We start from the raw sequence: 16,026 nt of genomic DNA on the forward strand, positions 1-16,026 counted from the left end.
GAGAGAAATAGTGTACTTTTCTTATAAAAGTTGCAAGTAAATGAACATTTTAGATAATATGTGGCAATTTTGATTACCCTTAAAACTTATTGAAAATGAGCCCTTGCTAGTATGGTTCAACTGGGTAGGTGTTGTCCTGCAAACTGAAAGGTCACTGGTTCAATTCCCCAACAGGGCACATGCTCGAGTTGCAGGTTTGTTTGGTCCTCAGTTGGGACATTTGTAAGAGGCAACCGATTAATGTTTCTTTCTCACATTGGTATTTCTCTCCTTCCATTCCCCTGTCTCTAGAATCAATAAAAGAATACTAGTTTAAATTTATTAAAGTAAGAAGAAATTTACATTCTTTAAACTTTTTTCCCCAGTTGTTGGTGTTGTGACTGGGAAGGCCAGTTTTTCCTAATTTACACTGTTTTCCTATTGTGCTCCTCACATTTTAAGGACAGTTGTTAGGTGCTCCCCTTCCCACATACTTTTTTCCTTACTCAGATGTTAGGCAGTGGGGCAATGCAAAGGTAATTTGGTTTAGAAAATCAGTATTGTCATAATCTTTATTTATCTAATAATTATAATGAATATATTAATTCATTAACATTTTTTCATTTTATCCAGGAGGGGAATATGTATATATGATGCCTAACTAGGTGGCATTCTGTAACCATGATACATTAAAAAAAAGGCTGTTATGCATAGCAAGCTGTGTAGTACTTATTTATAGAGAAGTATAACATATCTACAGCTCTTCAATACTTTGAATAACTCGTGCAAGAACACTTTTGTGAAAACTGTAACTGTGAGGATAATCATCACCACAGGATCATTAGTTGTCCAGATGGTTTGTGGCTTCCCTATATTTCAGACTAGTCAGAGCTTTAAAAAAAAAAAGAAAAATATATGTGTATATTCTCCACTGTTTGGATTTATAGTCTGCTCACAAGTAAGCTTCAGGAAGATGATTTGTTTAAAGTTGTCTCAGTAACTAAGCAAGTGAAGTAGTAAATTTAGGGAGTACTCACTCTGCTTAGTTTTCTGTTTAAACCTTTAGCTGTCTTAATTTAACATTGTAATTATCCCTTAAGCATAAAGCTAAACAGTTCTATAATAAAAAAAAACTGAATGCCTTCCCAATGTCTATTTTAAGAAGAATGATGATAAAGTAATACCGTAGATTAGGTTTCATCTCAGATTACTCATTTGCCTTCTTAATATTACTATTACTCCAACTGGTAACAAAATGGCTATATAAAGCTTGAAATCACTGAGCATTCCTGTGGGGTAACAGATTCTGGATGGGGAAACACCAGGCACCGTTGAATAGTACATATTATGGAAGAGTTAAGTGAAAAATTAAATATTTACTATTGTGACCAACTTACTTTCTTTTTCCCTCTAAACTTTAGCCATTTTTCCCCCTTAGTTTCCAAAACAGTACAGCCTAGTTGTTGTACTCCAGTTAAGAATTTGAAAGAGTCTTTTTAAAGAAATCTGACACCCAGAGGTGGGCGAAAACATAGGAAAATTTATAGTCTCATGATAAAATTGCTTAGTGGAAAAGCCTAACTTGTATTCACAGAGCTCTTAATGAGTTTTATTTTATCCTTCAGTGACCAATCTAGTCAAGGTGGGAAATCTCAAGCTTGAAAATAGGAACAAAACAGGCAAGTGGATCACATGCCTTTAAAAAGTGAGAAAAATCAGTTCACGTGTAAAATATAGTACATATAGGATTTTTTTTAAAAAAAAAAGGAATAAAAGCTCCGGCTTGAGTTGGTTGAAGTGTTGTCCTGTATACCAAAAGGTGTGCAGGCTTGACCCCCAGTTGGGGTGTGTACAGGAGGCAGCCAACTAATGTTTGTTTCTCTCTCTCTCTCTTTGATGTATCTCTCTCTCCTCCCTCTAAATGATGTATCTTTCCTCCCTCTAAAGTCAGTGAACATATCCTTGGGTGATGATTAAAAAGAAAGAACATGGTCTTTGAGATTCAAATGTAAACAAATGATAAAAATAAAAAGAAACAATGCAAAGTGGAGGAAATCTTACAGAAAGTAGAATGAAAAATGTAAAGACTGAAATAAGGAGAATGAAAAAATATTATAGGATCAGTTCCAGAAGGTCTTAATATCCAGTAAGGATAAAAATAAGATAAAAGAAGTGTAAACTAATAAAGGTTATTCCAGAAATAAGAGATCAGAAAGTAGAAGCAAAAAAAAAACACCCAGAAATCATTCATGAAATTTTTATGAATTTGACTGATACAAATACTTAGATTGAAGGAACCAATAAAGAGCTACCTGGCACAACCAAAATGAAAATAGACTTCTTTCAAAGCATATCATCATGAAACTTCAGATTGGTGGGTTAAAACTCAGGGTCCTAAGAGATTTGAAAGAGACAAAATGAAGTTACAGATACAGACGAAGACAGAATGTCATTAGACTTCTTAACAATAGTAATGGAAACATAAATCAGTGGAGCAAAGAACAAAGTTGAAGGAGTCATTTTTATTTCACAACTGACTGCAGAGCTACAGTAATTAAGACAGTGTGGGGCTTGTATAATGATGGTCATAAATCTGTAGAATAGAGTTAGAATCCAAAAACTAACCCTCACACTTATGCTCATCTTGAAACCTATTTTATTTTATTTGGAAAAGTCCTTGCAAATGCAATTAAGTAAGGATCATTCGATGAGATAATCCTGGATTATCTAGTTGGGCCCTAAATACCATCCTAAATGTCTTTCTTAAAAGAGGCAGAGGAAGAGTAGACACACAGAAGAGGAGACAGTGATGGGAAGACAAGTATAGATTTGTGTGCGGCAGCTAGAGGCCAGAGAATTGCAGCAGCCGTGAAAAGCTGGAAGGAACAAGGAGTAAGTTTTCCTTTTAGAGTCTTTGGACAGAGTGCTGCCCTATCAAAGCCTTGATTTCCATCCAGTGAAACTGATCTTAAATTTTTGGCTTTCAGAACTGTGAGAGAGTAAGTGTCTTGTTTTAAAACACCCAATTTGCTCGATGAAGAAGCAATACATCTTTGATTCAGGGCTCTGCTCACTGCAATTCAACTCTAACCTGAGGGCAGTAACACTCTTGTAACTCTGCTGGTCTGAACTCCAGACCACTGATCCCTTCAGAGCAGAGGCATCTACTGTCAGTGAAGAAAATCATATGTAAAGTCACATATAAATACTGAATCTTCAAATCCAGGGGTGTTTGTTTCTGGATTAAAATCAGTGTACTTACGGAAAATAAAGGCATGTTTGAAAATGAAAAAATAAATAAAACGCCCAATTTGTGCCCAGGCTGATGTGGCTCAGTGGATTGAGTGTGGGCCTCCAAAGCAAGAGGTTGCTGGTTCGATTCCCAGTCAGGGAGTGTGCCTGGGTTGTGGGCTGGGTCCCCAGTGGGGGATGCATGGGAGATGGCCACACATTGATGTTTCTCTCCCTCTCTTTCTTCCTTCCTCCTTCTCTTTCTGGGAATAAATAAATAAAGTTAAAAAATACCTAGTTTGTATGTTTTTATACGTATGTATATTTTCTAGCTCTGTAATCGAAAGGCATCCAGATCGTGCTTCCTAAACACTGTTGTCCCCTGAAACTATCTGGGCGTGGGTCTTGACCAAGATGGTGACACAGGAGGCTCCTGAGCTCCCTTTCTCCCATGAGCACAGTGAATGCACAGCTACATACAAAGCAATTCCTTCTGAAAGATATCCAGAAACTAGCTGATCAGTTCCTGTGCATTAGATGAACGAGAAAATACCCACACCTAATGGGCAGGAAAAGCTGAGACATACTCTGCCATAACCCCCAGTACAGGGCCATACAGTCAGGAGAGTACCCCTGACTTCCAGCTTCTACCTGAGGAGTGAACTGTTTGGATTCCACCTCTAGCATCCCAACTTTTAAGACTCCTTCTGGAGACAGGCTCTCCGAACACCTAGCCCTGAAAGTCAGCAGGGTTTGTGTCCATGCGACCCACAAGACTACAGCAAAGAAGCAAGCAGTTCTTAATGGGCGCGTGAGCACTTGCCTTGGCTGTCCCTGTAGGGGTGAGCAGGGAGGAGCAGACAAAATTACCTTTCTGTCAAGCTGGCTATGAAAGAGGTTTATCTGTATACTTTAAAAGGTGCTGCCTAAGGCAGTTTCTCACTTAGCAGGCACTAGCTAGTAGTGAGCTGTGATCCTTCCCAGAGACCAGGGGCGCCCAAGGATACCTTGCTTGCCTTCTCCCTCCAGCCCACTCCCAAGTTGCCAGTACCTCCCTGGAAGAACCTTGTTTATACAACTGCACCCCAACTTTTACTGCTACTGGCTGAGGCATGCAGGAACTTGGATCCCCGAGCCAGGGGCCTTCTATCCGTGAGTCCCAAAAGATTATAGCAAACAAAGAAGCAGTTCTTTTATTTTTAATATTGTATTGTTCTATTATGGTTGTCCCCAATTTTCCCCCTTTGTCCTCATCGGCCCATCCTACCCCCACCTCCACCCCCACTCCCACAGTCCATCCCCACCCTGTTGTCCATGTCCATAGGTCCTTGACTAGTCCATTCCCCTTTTTCCCACCCTCATCCTCCTCCCCTCCTGTCACTGTCAGTCTGTTCCTTGTTTCCACGCCTCTGGTTCTTTTTTGCTCATTTGTTTGTTTTGTTCATTAGGTTCTTCGAATAGGTAAGATCATATAGTATTTGTCTTTTCACTGCCTGGCTTATGTCATGGTCACTTGCTGTGGCTGTCCCTGGAGGGACTAGTGCAGAGGGAGCAGTCAGAATTACTCATCTCCCAGTCTTTCCCTGAAATAGGTTTGTCTGCATTGCATAAAAGCTGCTGCCTGAGTATTGAGCTTCTAATTTAGCAGGCATCTGAAGTCTGGATGTGATCTTCCTGAGGCTGGGAAAACCAGCAGGCACCTTTCCCACTTCCTCTCTCCAACTTGTTGCAATAATAAAACCCAGTTACCAGTATCTCCCAGGAAGGAGTTTGTATGTACACAGCTGGTGCTCAAGCTTTTTGCAGCTGTCCAAGGGATGAGCCCCCAGATCACCTGGCTCTACTGACCAACAAGGCTTGGATTCAGGAGTCTCTTGTAAAACAAAGGACAGACTGTAAAACAAAGAAATAATTGTTATCAGATGTTATCAGATGTGGGAGCACCCTTCCCCCATGGGTATACACCCAGACCTAGCTAGCACAGAGGGGTTAGATAAAAATGCCCATCTCCCTAGTTTCTGCCTGGAAGGGGCTTAACTACATACTTCCCCAGCTGCTACAGAGAGTTTAGCTTCTAATTGGCCTGCATGTAGATGCTGGCTTTGGGACATGGTGGGTCTTGACACACCCTCAACTACTACTAAGAACAGAGGAGGAGGTGAGGACAATCACAGAAGTTTAGAGGCAACTAGCAACTTGGATTGGGCTGAAAACATAGGAAGGTATAAAACTGTTAAACATAAGTAAATACAGTGATCCTTGTGTATCAGCAACAGATTGGTTCCAGGATCCTCCACAGATGTGCAAGTCCCTTATATGAGGTAGTGTAGAACAACGCATACAGTCGGCCTTCTGTATCCACAGGTTCCCAGTTGTGGATTGATCTCTGGTTGGTTGAATCCATGGAGGCAAAACCTATGGCTACCAAGGGCTAACTAGTTTAATTCAGAATACTCTAATGTTGTTAATGGTAGTGGGTAGAGCACTTACCTGAAGGTTAAAAAACAAGAGTATTTAAAATAACTATAACTAAGAATTTGTTAATGATACCCAGTGTAAAAAGATGAAAATGGTGACATCAAAAGCATAAAATATGATGGGCTGAGCTTTTTTGTGTGAGGTTATCTGCTTAAAATAGACTATTATTGGATACAAACGTATTTTATGCAAGTCTCACGGTAACCACAAAGCAAAAGCCTGTAAATGTTTAAAAAAGAGAGAAAGTAATCAAAGGATAGCACTACAGAAAATTACCAAATAACAAAGGAAAAGAGCAAAAGGAAAAAGGGAACAAAGGAATTATAAAAATTACAAAACCACCAGACTGTAGAAGACAGTCTACAAAATGAGATTGACAATCCCATATCTATCAATAATTACTTTAAATATAAATTCTCCAACCAATAGACATACAGAAATAACTAAAGGTTGGTCAGCTGTTTATTTTTGGTAAACCAGCTTAGTTTCTTATTAATCATTTCATTATGTTGTTGTTTTTCTTGTTTCTATATCTTTTATTTTCACTCTGATCATTATTATTTCCTTTCTTCTGCTAACTTGGGGCTTAATTTGTTTTCTAGTTCCTTGAGGTATAAAGTTAGGTTGTTTATTTGAAATGTTTCTCATTTTTTAACTATATACATTTATTGCTATGAACTTCCCGGTCACAACTGCTTTTGAAGCTCATGGGTTTTGGTATGTTTTTTCTGTTTTCATTTGGTTTGACATTGTTTTTGATTTCTCCTTTGACCCATTGGTTGTTTAGAACTGTGTTGTTTAGTTTTCACACATTTGTGGATTTTCTATTTGCCTCTTGCTGCTTCCTAATTTCATGCCATTGTGGTCAGAAAAGATAGTTGTTATGAGGGAATATATTAACCCTGTTTTATCCCATCTTGGCTGGAGGTAAAAGGCCCTCCCTGTCAACACGACCACCACCACGTAGATGGCAAGTACAACTTTAGCTGTTAAATATGCTTATCTACTCTAAAATATGTGTGTATAGATATATTCATTGTAAATTATAAAGTCTAGAGAATATTATGATTAAAATTCATTTGGAGGTGATTTTGAAACTGGCCTTTTTCACATTTAGTAGTGTTTGAGGTTTAAAATTCCAAGAAACGTTAAAAATCTTATTTTTATATCTTTTTAGATCATCCAATTATGATGGGTTTTGAGCCCCTTGTTAACCAGAGGCTACTTCCACCCACTTTTCCTCGATATGCAAAGATAATTAAAAGAGAAGAAATGGTCAACTATTTTGCAAGATTAATAGATAGAATAAAAACTGTTTGTGAGGTGGTAAACTTAACAAATTTACACTGTATCCTGGTAAGTACAAACCTCTATTCTTAATATAACTATTGGTTTTAGAGATTAAGAAACTAAAGTCACGGGGCTACATAATTCATCCACACTTTACAAATGAGGGTTTAAACCCTGGATTCTGTCTTCAAAATCTTTTATATAAATAGGTGTGTGCATGCATACACATAGTGGGTGTTTATCAGCAATTTTCATACAAAATTGGATCATGGTGTTTGGTAACTTTTTCTTTAATTACTAATCTCTATATTATGACTATCTTTTCATGTCAATGAATACATATGTTTCTATACTATTTTAATGGCTACATGGGATTCCACTGTAAGCATGTTTTTTTTCATTCCATTCATATTGAATTGCATTTGAATCTCTTGCAGTGTTTTACTACCATAAACAGTACTATGGCGAATATCTTTATAGGTAAATCTTTATGTCAGGTGCTTTCTTGTCCCTTAACATAGATTACTACACAGTGAGGTTTCTGGGAAAACGAGTATGTACATTTTTGAGGTGGCACTTTTTTATGAATCTTTTTATGGATTTAAATATGGGGAAAATATAGTTTAATTTTGGGAATATTAAAACATTCGGGGGTGGAGTTTTATTAATTGGTAAGGTAATAGTGACATATATAAGGTTCGTAGGAAGGTAGAAGAATATGCAAAATAATACTGTTGATATGTAGATAATATTAATTTATTTTGCATTACTGTGTGTAGATATGCATTTGACTCTTGTTTCCTCTACATGCTACAGTGCGTAATTCCTAGCCCTCTGTCATTTCCTCTGGGAAGTCTTTCTTGTTGGTTCCAGTTTTCTTCTGAACCTGTGTTCTTTGAGATGACAGATTAACCAGTTTATAGTCTTAGAATTGAGTAACTGCCTAGAATTGAGCAACTGCCCCTGGGATGTAGCTGATGGTTAATAAAGATTTGTGCTTTTGTTTATGTTCTGTCTTATAACTTTATTTTCTCTTCCACTAATTCTTTGTCACTAACACCTAGTTTAAATCTTCACTCCTTAGTGAAACTTTCACAGATTATGCCTTTATTACTCCTTTTGTGTTTGCTTTCTTTTTAGTACTTTGTCCTTAAGAATCATAGAATCTTAGAGATAGAAAAGATCACAGAGATAAGCCAGTTCATTTTGCAGTTTGTTATAAAGCTAAACATAGGTTTAGAGGGATTGTAACTGAATGAGGTAGGTTAGTGACGTATCTGGATAATAAAGAGATTTTCTTACTCTTCTGCTGCATTTACTTTTCTGGTCCTTAATTATTACATGGGTACCTATTTGTGTTCACCAGATTAATTATAAGGCTTTAGAAAGGGAGAGATCGATGTGAATTGGCATAAGAAAGTGTAATACACAGTTGGAATTTGTATTCTGGCCGAAGATTATGGATTACCTTGTCAGAGGGATGAGTGCCTATGACACGCCATAGAGGGGAGCTGGGGGAGCCCGGCCTGGACTGCTGGCCCTGGGCCTGAAAAGAGCCTAGTAGGACAAGAGTCTGGATCCCTGGAAGACATGGGACAGAGGACTAGGCAGTGGTACTGGGGGTCCGGGGGGTATAAGAGGCCAAGAGTAGAGGGAAAGATAAAAAGTCAGGGAGGGTTAGGGACCAAATGGTCTAGTTGATCTGCATAAGAAACCTGTTATTAGGATAAAAAATGGTGGGGTTTTATTGTTTGTTAAGATTTTATTGATTTTTATTTAATTTATTTTTAATTTATATTTTTTAAATTTTATTTATTTATTTTAGATTTTATTTATCTTTAGAGGGGAAGGGAAGGAGAGAGGGAGAAAAATATCATCAATGTATGGTTGCTTCTCATGCGTCCCCTGCTGGGAACTGGCTTGAAACCCAGGCATGTGTCCTGACTGGGAATTGAACTGTGATCCTTTGGTTCAAAGGCCCATGCTCAATCCACTGAGCTACACCAGCCAGGGCTATTTATTTATTTTTAGAGAGGGGAAGGGAGAGAGAAAGGGAAACATCAGTGTGTGTTTGCCTCTCAAGCACCCCCTACTGGGGACCTGGCTCCAACCCAGACATGTTTTCCAACTGGAAATGGAACCAACAACCCTTTGATTCGCAGGCTGGCAACTTAATCCACAGAGCCACACCAGCCAGGGCAGGTTAATGCCAGATTATTAAGAAAGCTGACATATTAGTAAAATAAAGATAAGCATACAAATGAAAAATTGGGAAAGGACATAAGCACACAGTTTTAAAAAGAAGTAAACATTAACAGTGCTTAACCTTACTAATTATTAAAGAAATGTAATTTATAAAAACTAGATTAAAAAGTGTAATAATACTCACTGTTGATAAAGGGAAATAGTCATTCTCCTGTATTCCTCTTGTTAATACTCAGATATAAATACACTAATTTATTTTTCATTATTATGTGTAGATACGCACTTGACTGTTGTTCCTTCTACATCATGACATGCATAAAACTGGTTATCTCTGGATATTAACATCTAGAGATAGCCAATAGGCTACCTCTTTCCAGCCTTAAAAATGTGTTACTTTGACCCACGGAAATGCAGAAAGATATCAAGATGATAAATAACTACTATCCTACAACCTACAGATGTTAACATTTCAGTGTGTTTTCTTATCTTCTTTTTCTCTATCTGTATAATCCCGTGTATAGCTTCCTGAGCATATATTTTGGTCTTTCCCTAAAGTCAAGAAATCAGTCAGTAATGTGAATCCAGTTGGCCTCATTATTACTTGGTATTCATTTAAGTGAAATAGGAAGCAAACCCTAAAATTAGTTAGTAAAATATCATTGACAGTTATTTTCATGGTGTACAGATTTAATGTGAGTGTCCAGAAAAGACTACTGTTGGTCAGTTTATTTTTAAAAAGTGAGGCTCTAAAATTATTTAAGGTCTCTGATACGGTGTAGACAATTCCTGTAGAGGTGTCTTTAACTGTTGGTCATGTTCTAACTCTGGGAGTGTATTATTTCCAATAAAATACACTCCATATGCAGATGTTTTCTGCTTTTATTTAATCCATTATTGACATTACTTTTTCTGTTTATCTCAGGATTTTTTCTGTGAGTTTAGTGAACAATCACCTTGTGTCCTTTCAAGATCTCTATTACAAGTAAGTGTCACTTAGTATTGAAGAAACTTATTTAAACATCAAATTATGTGTCTGTTGACAGTGTTTTATTGATGGAACAAAAGGTAGACGCTTCTTTCTAAAGCCTATTCTACAGTTAATGTTACATTTTTTTAAATTTTATTTATTTATCTTTAGAGGGGAAGGAGAGAGGGAGAGAAACATCAATGTATGGTTGCCTTTTCTGCGTCCCCTGCTGGGAGTTGGCCTGCAGGGAACCAGCCTACAACCCAGGCATGTGCCCTAACTGGGAATCGAACTGCGATCATGTGGTTCGCAGGCCTGCACTCAATCCACTGAGCTACACCAGCCAGGGCAATGTTACATTTTTTAATTACAACCATTGAGTTAAATTGTTGGACACTCATCAAGATCACATCCTGGGCCATAAAGTAAACCTTAATATTAAAACAGCTGAATGATACAAAGTATGTTCTCTGATTATTTTGAATTAAATGAGGGATCCATTTAATTTTCCAGAAGATCTAGAAAATTCTCCAAATATTTAGAAATTAATACATGTCTAAATAACATGTATTAATCAAAGAGAAAGTCTTAAAATAGAATGAAATGAAAATGTAACATAATTAATATGGTCAGTTTTTGACCAATTACCAGGTAAGTCCATAGAGAAATGGTAGTCTTTAGAACAATTGGATAGGCATATGGGTGGGAAATTGACTCAGAATACATCATAAACGTAAATGTAAAATGTGAAACTAAAACTTTTAGAATAAATGATAGGAGAAAACCTTTGTAACATTGGAAAAGGCAGAGACCTCTCGGGTGTGACGTGAAAACCATAATCTTTAAATTGACAAATGTGAAACTTTGATTCTGTGGAAGACATTTAAAAAAATGAAGAGACTCTGGAGTCGGACAAAATATTTGCAGATCATGTCTGACAAAGGACTGGAATCTAGAACATAAAAAGAACTCTAAAAGTATAATAAACAGACAATCTAATTTTTTAAATAAGCAGAAATTTGAACACTTTGACATGAAAAAAACTCAACATCGTTAGTATAACAGAAGTGCAAGTTAAAACCATAATGAAATGGCACTATCCACCATCTTTTAAAAGAAAAGAAAGGAAAATCAAGTATCAGCTGCTTGTAAGGATGCAGTACTGATAGGAATGTGAAGTGCTACACACATTTTGGAAAACAACTTGGCAGATTCTTATAAGTGAAATGTACAAACCCCACTTTTACTTGTTTACAAGAGAAGTAAAATCTGATGTTCTGGAAAACTGTATGGAAATATTTTTAGCTATTTGGTTCATGATCACCAAAAGTTGGAAATAACCCACATGTGTTAAGAAATCAAATAGGGTATAATATAGTAAATATTAAAATGCACTGAGGTTAAGAGAACAAATTAAATGCAAATTATTATGAAGTAATAATTTAATGTATTTTTAGTAATCTGTTGTTTTTTCCAATCTATTGTATTTCTTTTAAAGATTTTATTTATGTTTAGAGAAGGGGAAGGGAGGGAGCAGGGGGAGAGAAACATCAAATGTTTGGTTGCCTCTCTTGCATTCCTTATTGGCGTTAAAGATTACTGATATGTAGCTAAATATTTATAGCCATTTACTATTTCATAATTTTTGAATCCTTATGTAATTAGCTCGTTTACATATTTAGACTAGTCAGTTTATTTTTGACAAGTTCACAATTACTACTCTTGGAAGATTTTTTTCTTCTTTAAACATGCATCAAAATACACCTTAAATAGGGATTAATATGTAATACCTGTTGTGGAGGCAGTGATTCATAAAAATTTTCCACCAACTCTTTATATTTTAATTTCTTTTGTATTCTCTGGGGTTTCTTAAAAATATTTGTTTTAGAGGGAGGGTAAGGGAGGGAGAAAGAGAGGGAGAGAAATGTCAGTGTGAGAGAAAAACATGGATCTGTTGTCTCCTGTGCTCTCTGACTGGGAACCAAACCCACAACCCAGGCAAGTGCCCTGACTGGGAATCGAACCAGCAACGTTTTGCTTTGCTGGACAACACCCAACCAACTGAGGTATACTGGCCAGGACATCTGTGGTATTTATAGCCAAGAAGTATTCTAATGTCACAGTAATGGCAACTATATGTGCAGTATGTCAAGTTTGTGGTGGCATTACTAATATGTAACATTTGTTTTTAAGACCACTTTCCTGGTTGATAACAAAAAGGTCTTTGGAACTCATCTCATGCAAGACATGGTGAAAGATGCACTTCGGTCTTTTGTCAGTCCTCCGGTGCTTTCCCCAAAGTAAGTATCAGGAGGTGTTTTATAACGTGTGTTCCTTAAAAGCCCAGATTCTCTGTCCTTCTCCTATTTAGCCAAGAAATTTTAAAAACTGTTGAAATCAAGTCTCCATATAAAAACAAGAGATTCAGTCATGTTAAAATTAATTGATTTATGCCACGTATTGTTTAGATTTAAATTAAGGTTTTTGTCAGGTTGATCTTAGGTCCAATATGAGTAGAAAAACTTCCAAACAGTTACAAGAAATTCAGTAAATTCTATTGACTACTACTGTGTGCAAAGCACTGTGTTAGTTAGGTACTTCAGGAAGTAATTAAAAAAATAAGATAAGTTCTCTTGTCAATGAGCTGAGTCCAGAAAGAAATAGAAAATGCAAGTAATAGATTCTTAAGTTATGTTCTGATAGAGTCACTACCTGGAAAACATGCTGCCATAAGAGGCTGGAAAGTATTTCAGGCAGAGAGAATCATAGTTTGAGTTGGCATTTTGGAAATAAGCAGAGCTTTCCCTGGTTGATAGAAGAAAGGAATCTTTACTTCTTAACAAAGGAACCAGCATATGTGAAGACGGGGTGTATGAGGTTATGTAATATAAGAACAGTTAGTGGTTCAGCATTCAATCTGTTGAATAAGTCATGCCACATCCCACAGAGAACTCCTTGGTAGCTTTCTTAGGTTGCATTTCCCCAAAACTGACCCTGTGACAAAGATTCATGTAGACCCTGGCTGGTATAGCTCAGTGGATTGAGCACGGGCCTGTGAAGCAAAGGATCATTGGTTTGATTCCCAGTCAGGGCACATGCCTGGGTTGCAGGCCAGGTCCCCAGTAAGGGACACATGAGAGACAGCCACACATTGATGTTTCTCTCTGTATAGTTCAAAGTTAAACAAATAACTTTGTTTTAAATTACCTGATATAGATTTAATTAAATTTTTTAATGGCTGCCAAACATTTTATAATACAATTGTATTCTAAGGAGTGAGATTGTTGGGTAGTGGGGCATGTGTAGTTTTACTTTTGATAAATACTGCCAGATTGCATTCTAAAAAATTATAATTGATGTATGAGGTTGTACTTTTTCCTGCATCCTAACCAGTAGTAGGTGTTACCATTCTTTTTTATTTTTCCAATGTGTTGGGTAAGAAGTGGTATCTTGTGGTTACTTTAATCACTAATTATTGGACATTTAGAATTTTTCAATGAATTGCTTATCTTTTTTTTTCCACATCAAAATTTTTCTATATGATAGTTTTTGCTTTTTTTCCCCCTGTATAAATTTATAGATTTCTTATTTGAAGCAAATAATTCTCCCCGGACCATAGGTTGTACTGTTCAGTCTTAAATCTACTAAACTTTTCTTCTAGAGATTTTTATGGCTTTATTCTCTACCTTTACATTTTTAATTCTTCTGAGTTATTTTCCAGTAAATGTTATGAAGATAGAACTTCAACTTTTAAAAAATTCTCAGTCAAGGACATGTTCATGGATTTTTAGAGAGAGACAGACTGAGACAGAGACATTGATTGGTTGCCTCCCACACACGCCCCGACCAGAGATCTAACCCACAGGCTTATGGTGAGCGGGACAACGCTCCAAACAAGCCACCCAGCTGGGGCAGATCTCCCATGTTCTATTTAACAGTCCTCCTTTAGCAGTTAGATTACACATTGTTACTTTTGCTACCCATTTAACTTTTATAGTCTGTCTTGTTGTGCATTCTGTGTTTGTAAATCTGCCTACACACTAAAATGTATTTGTAACCTTCGGATCAATACTCACTCTGCTCTTGTCATCTTCGTGGACATCAGCAAGTTGCCTAACACTGAGGTTGAGCACAGCAGCCTTCTCATTGCCTTCTTGTTTCAGCCTTTATACCATAAATAACTCTATTAGAGGCCTGTTTTTGTGCTTTTCCTTGATTTCATAGTTTAAAATGGCTTGTAAGGGTAGTGATGTGCTGTCCAGTGTGCCTTAGCACAAGAAGGCTGTCCTATGCTTTACAGAGATGTGTTAGATAAGTGTTGCTCGGGCATGAGTTCGATGCTAATGTATCCACAGTATATATTATTTGTGGTGTCTGGAAACAAATACACATGAAACAAGACGGTTATGTATTGGTTCATCGTGTAAAAATGTGACCAGAGGCTGGCAGAAACAGAACCCTGTATTTCTCCCCACAGCAACATTTCAGTGTTGTCTAATCTAGTGTCCAGGACAACTTTACAGAGCAGAACTCTCACGAGCACCAAGAATCAACTGTGCATATAGCAACATTCACTGCGTAGTAAGTAGCTTGTAGGTGGCGTTCTACTGTTTTTAAAATTACAGTGTTACATGTAAGGAATCTGCTGCTGATATTTTTTCCTTCCTAGTAGTTTGACACTTTATTCTGGAGGATTATAGAATTTCTCTGTATTTTAGAAGTTTGGGGAATTCAAGAGTTTTAACAGAATGTTCATGTGTGGTTTTCAACTATTCCTATCTGGAACTGAGTTATTAAAGCCCCAGGTCTTTCAGTCAAGTCATTTTTCCTATATGATTATTTAATTATTGCCTCACCTTCATCTTTTTTCTCTCTTACTTAGAACTCCTCATGTACTATATTCTCCTAGTCACCATATTCCTCAGGACATTTATCTGTTATATTTGCTGTGGTTTGAGTTCTTCCTCTTGATCTTCAAGACTACTAGTGAGCATCTCTCATCTACTGAGTATTTAGGTTTGAAAATCATAGCTTTCAGATCCAGAAAGTCTTTTTTTTTAAGTGCTTTATTTTAGTCTACTTCGGTAATTTTCTCACTGTGTAGTAAAAGATGTAATGGGCCTTCCAGCACTTCTGTTTTGCCACCGTCTGCTCCAGGCGTTCCGCCTTTCCTTTTCCTGGCTCCTGTGTGCACCTCCATTTTCTGTTGCACGATCATGCTGTTTATCCTTGAGGCTGTGGTCAGATTGCTCGGTTGTGGCAGACTTTCAGGGGTAGGAAGTTGCCAGCTCCTCTCAGTGCCTCAGAAGAGTGTCTTTGCTTCTTGCCATCTCCTTAGGCGCAAAGGCTACTGACCTCCCACCTCAGGGACAGAAAAGGGCTGTCTTCCATCCATCCACTCGGCCCCTCCAGTTCCTCCAGAGCCAGGAAAGTAGCAAATCCTTCTAGACTGCTCAGGGAAGCGTTAGTCAAGAAGTAGTCCTCTTAACTAAGGAACACCACGGGAAAGCCACTCTGAGGGTAGAAGATCAGGTGCCAGAGGGGTGTATAGATGGTGGATGATTTTGACTGGTGGTTGGAAATGTGGATACATCTTGGAGAAATTATGATTCTGTATAGTTCTTTGTAATAACTGTAAGGGTAGCTATTGAAGGGAAATGACATTGGAGTAGGTTCAGGAAAAAGTGGAGCTTTGGAATTTTCCTTCTCTCCTTGTTAATTTGATCTTACTCAATTTAACTCTTAATTGTCCAAATATAAAACTAAAGAAATTGGAAATAATGCACATTTATTGTGTGAACAACACAGTAATGGTGAGATATTTCTTAACCTAGAGCCACCAGCCTTCAGCTTGGCAATGTATTTGGTTCCATTTT

The 16,026-nt window shown here is 37.3% G+C and overlaps 1 protein-coding gene across 4 annotated transcripts in view; it reads left to right on the forward strand.

Annotated features, from left to right (window-relative positions):
* Nucleotides 1-16,026, forward strand: part of NAA35 (N-alpha-acetyltransferase 35, NatC auxiliary subunit) — a 60,021-nt gene that overhangs the window by 29,867 nt on the left and 14,128 nt on the right. For all 4 annotated transcript variants that reach the window (XM_037036160.1, XM_037036161.1, XM_037036158.1 and 1 more), the window contains exons 12-14: nucleotides 6,866-7,044; nucleotides 10,106-10,165; nucleotides 12,344-12,450. In XM_037036160.1, coding sequence (XP_036892055.1) covers nucleotides 6,866-7,044; nucleotides 10,106-10,165; nucleotides 12,344-12,450 — 346 coding nt within the window. The remainder of the gene's footprint in view (nucleotides 1-6,865; nucleotides 7,045-10,105; nucleotides 10,166-12,343; nucleotides 12,451-16,026) is intronic.

The sequence above is a fragment of the Sturnira hondurensis genome, unplaced genomic scaffold (assembly GCF_014824575.4).
Source record: "Sturnira hondurensis isolate 20B ecotype Veracruz unplaced genomic scaffold, ASM1482457v3 Scaffold0022566, whole genome shotgun sequence".
NCBI classification, from domain to species: domain Eukaryota; kingdom Metazoa; phylum Chordata; class Mammalia; order Chiroptera; family Phyllostomidae; genus Sturnira; species Sturnira hondurensis.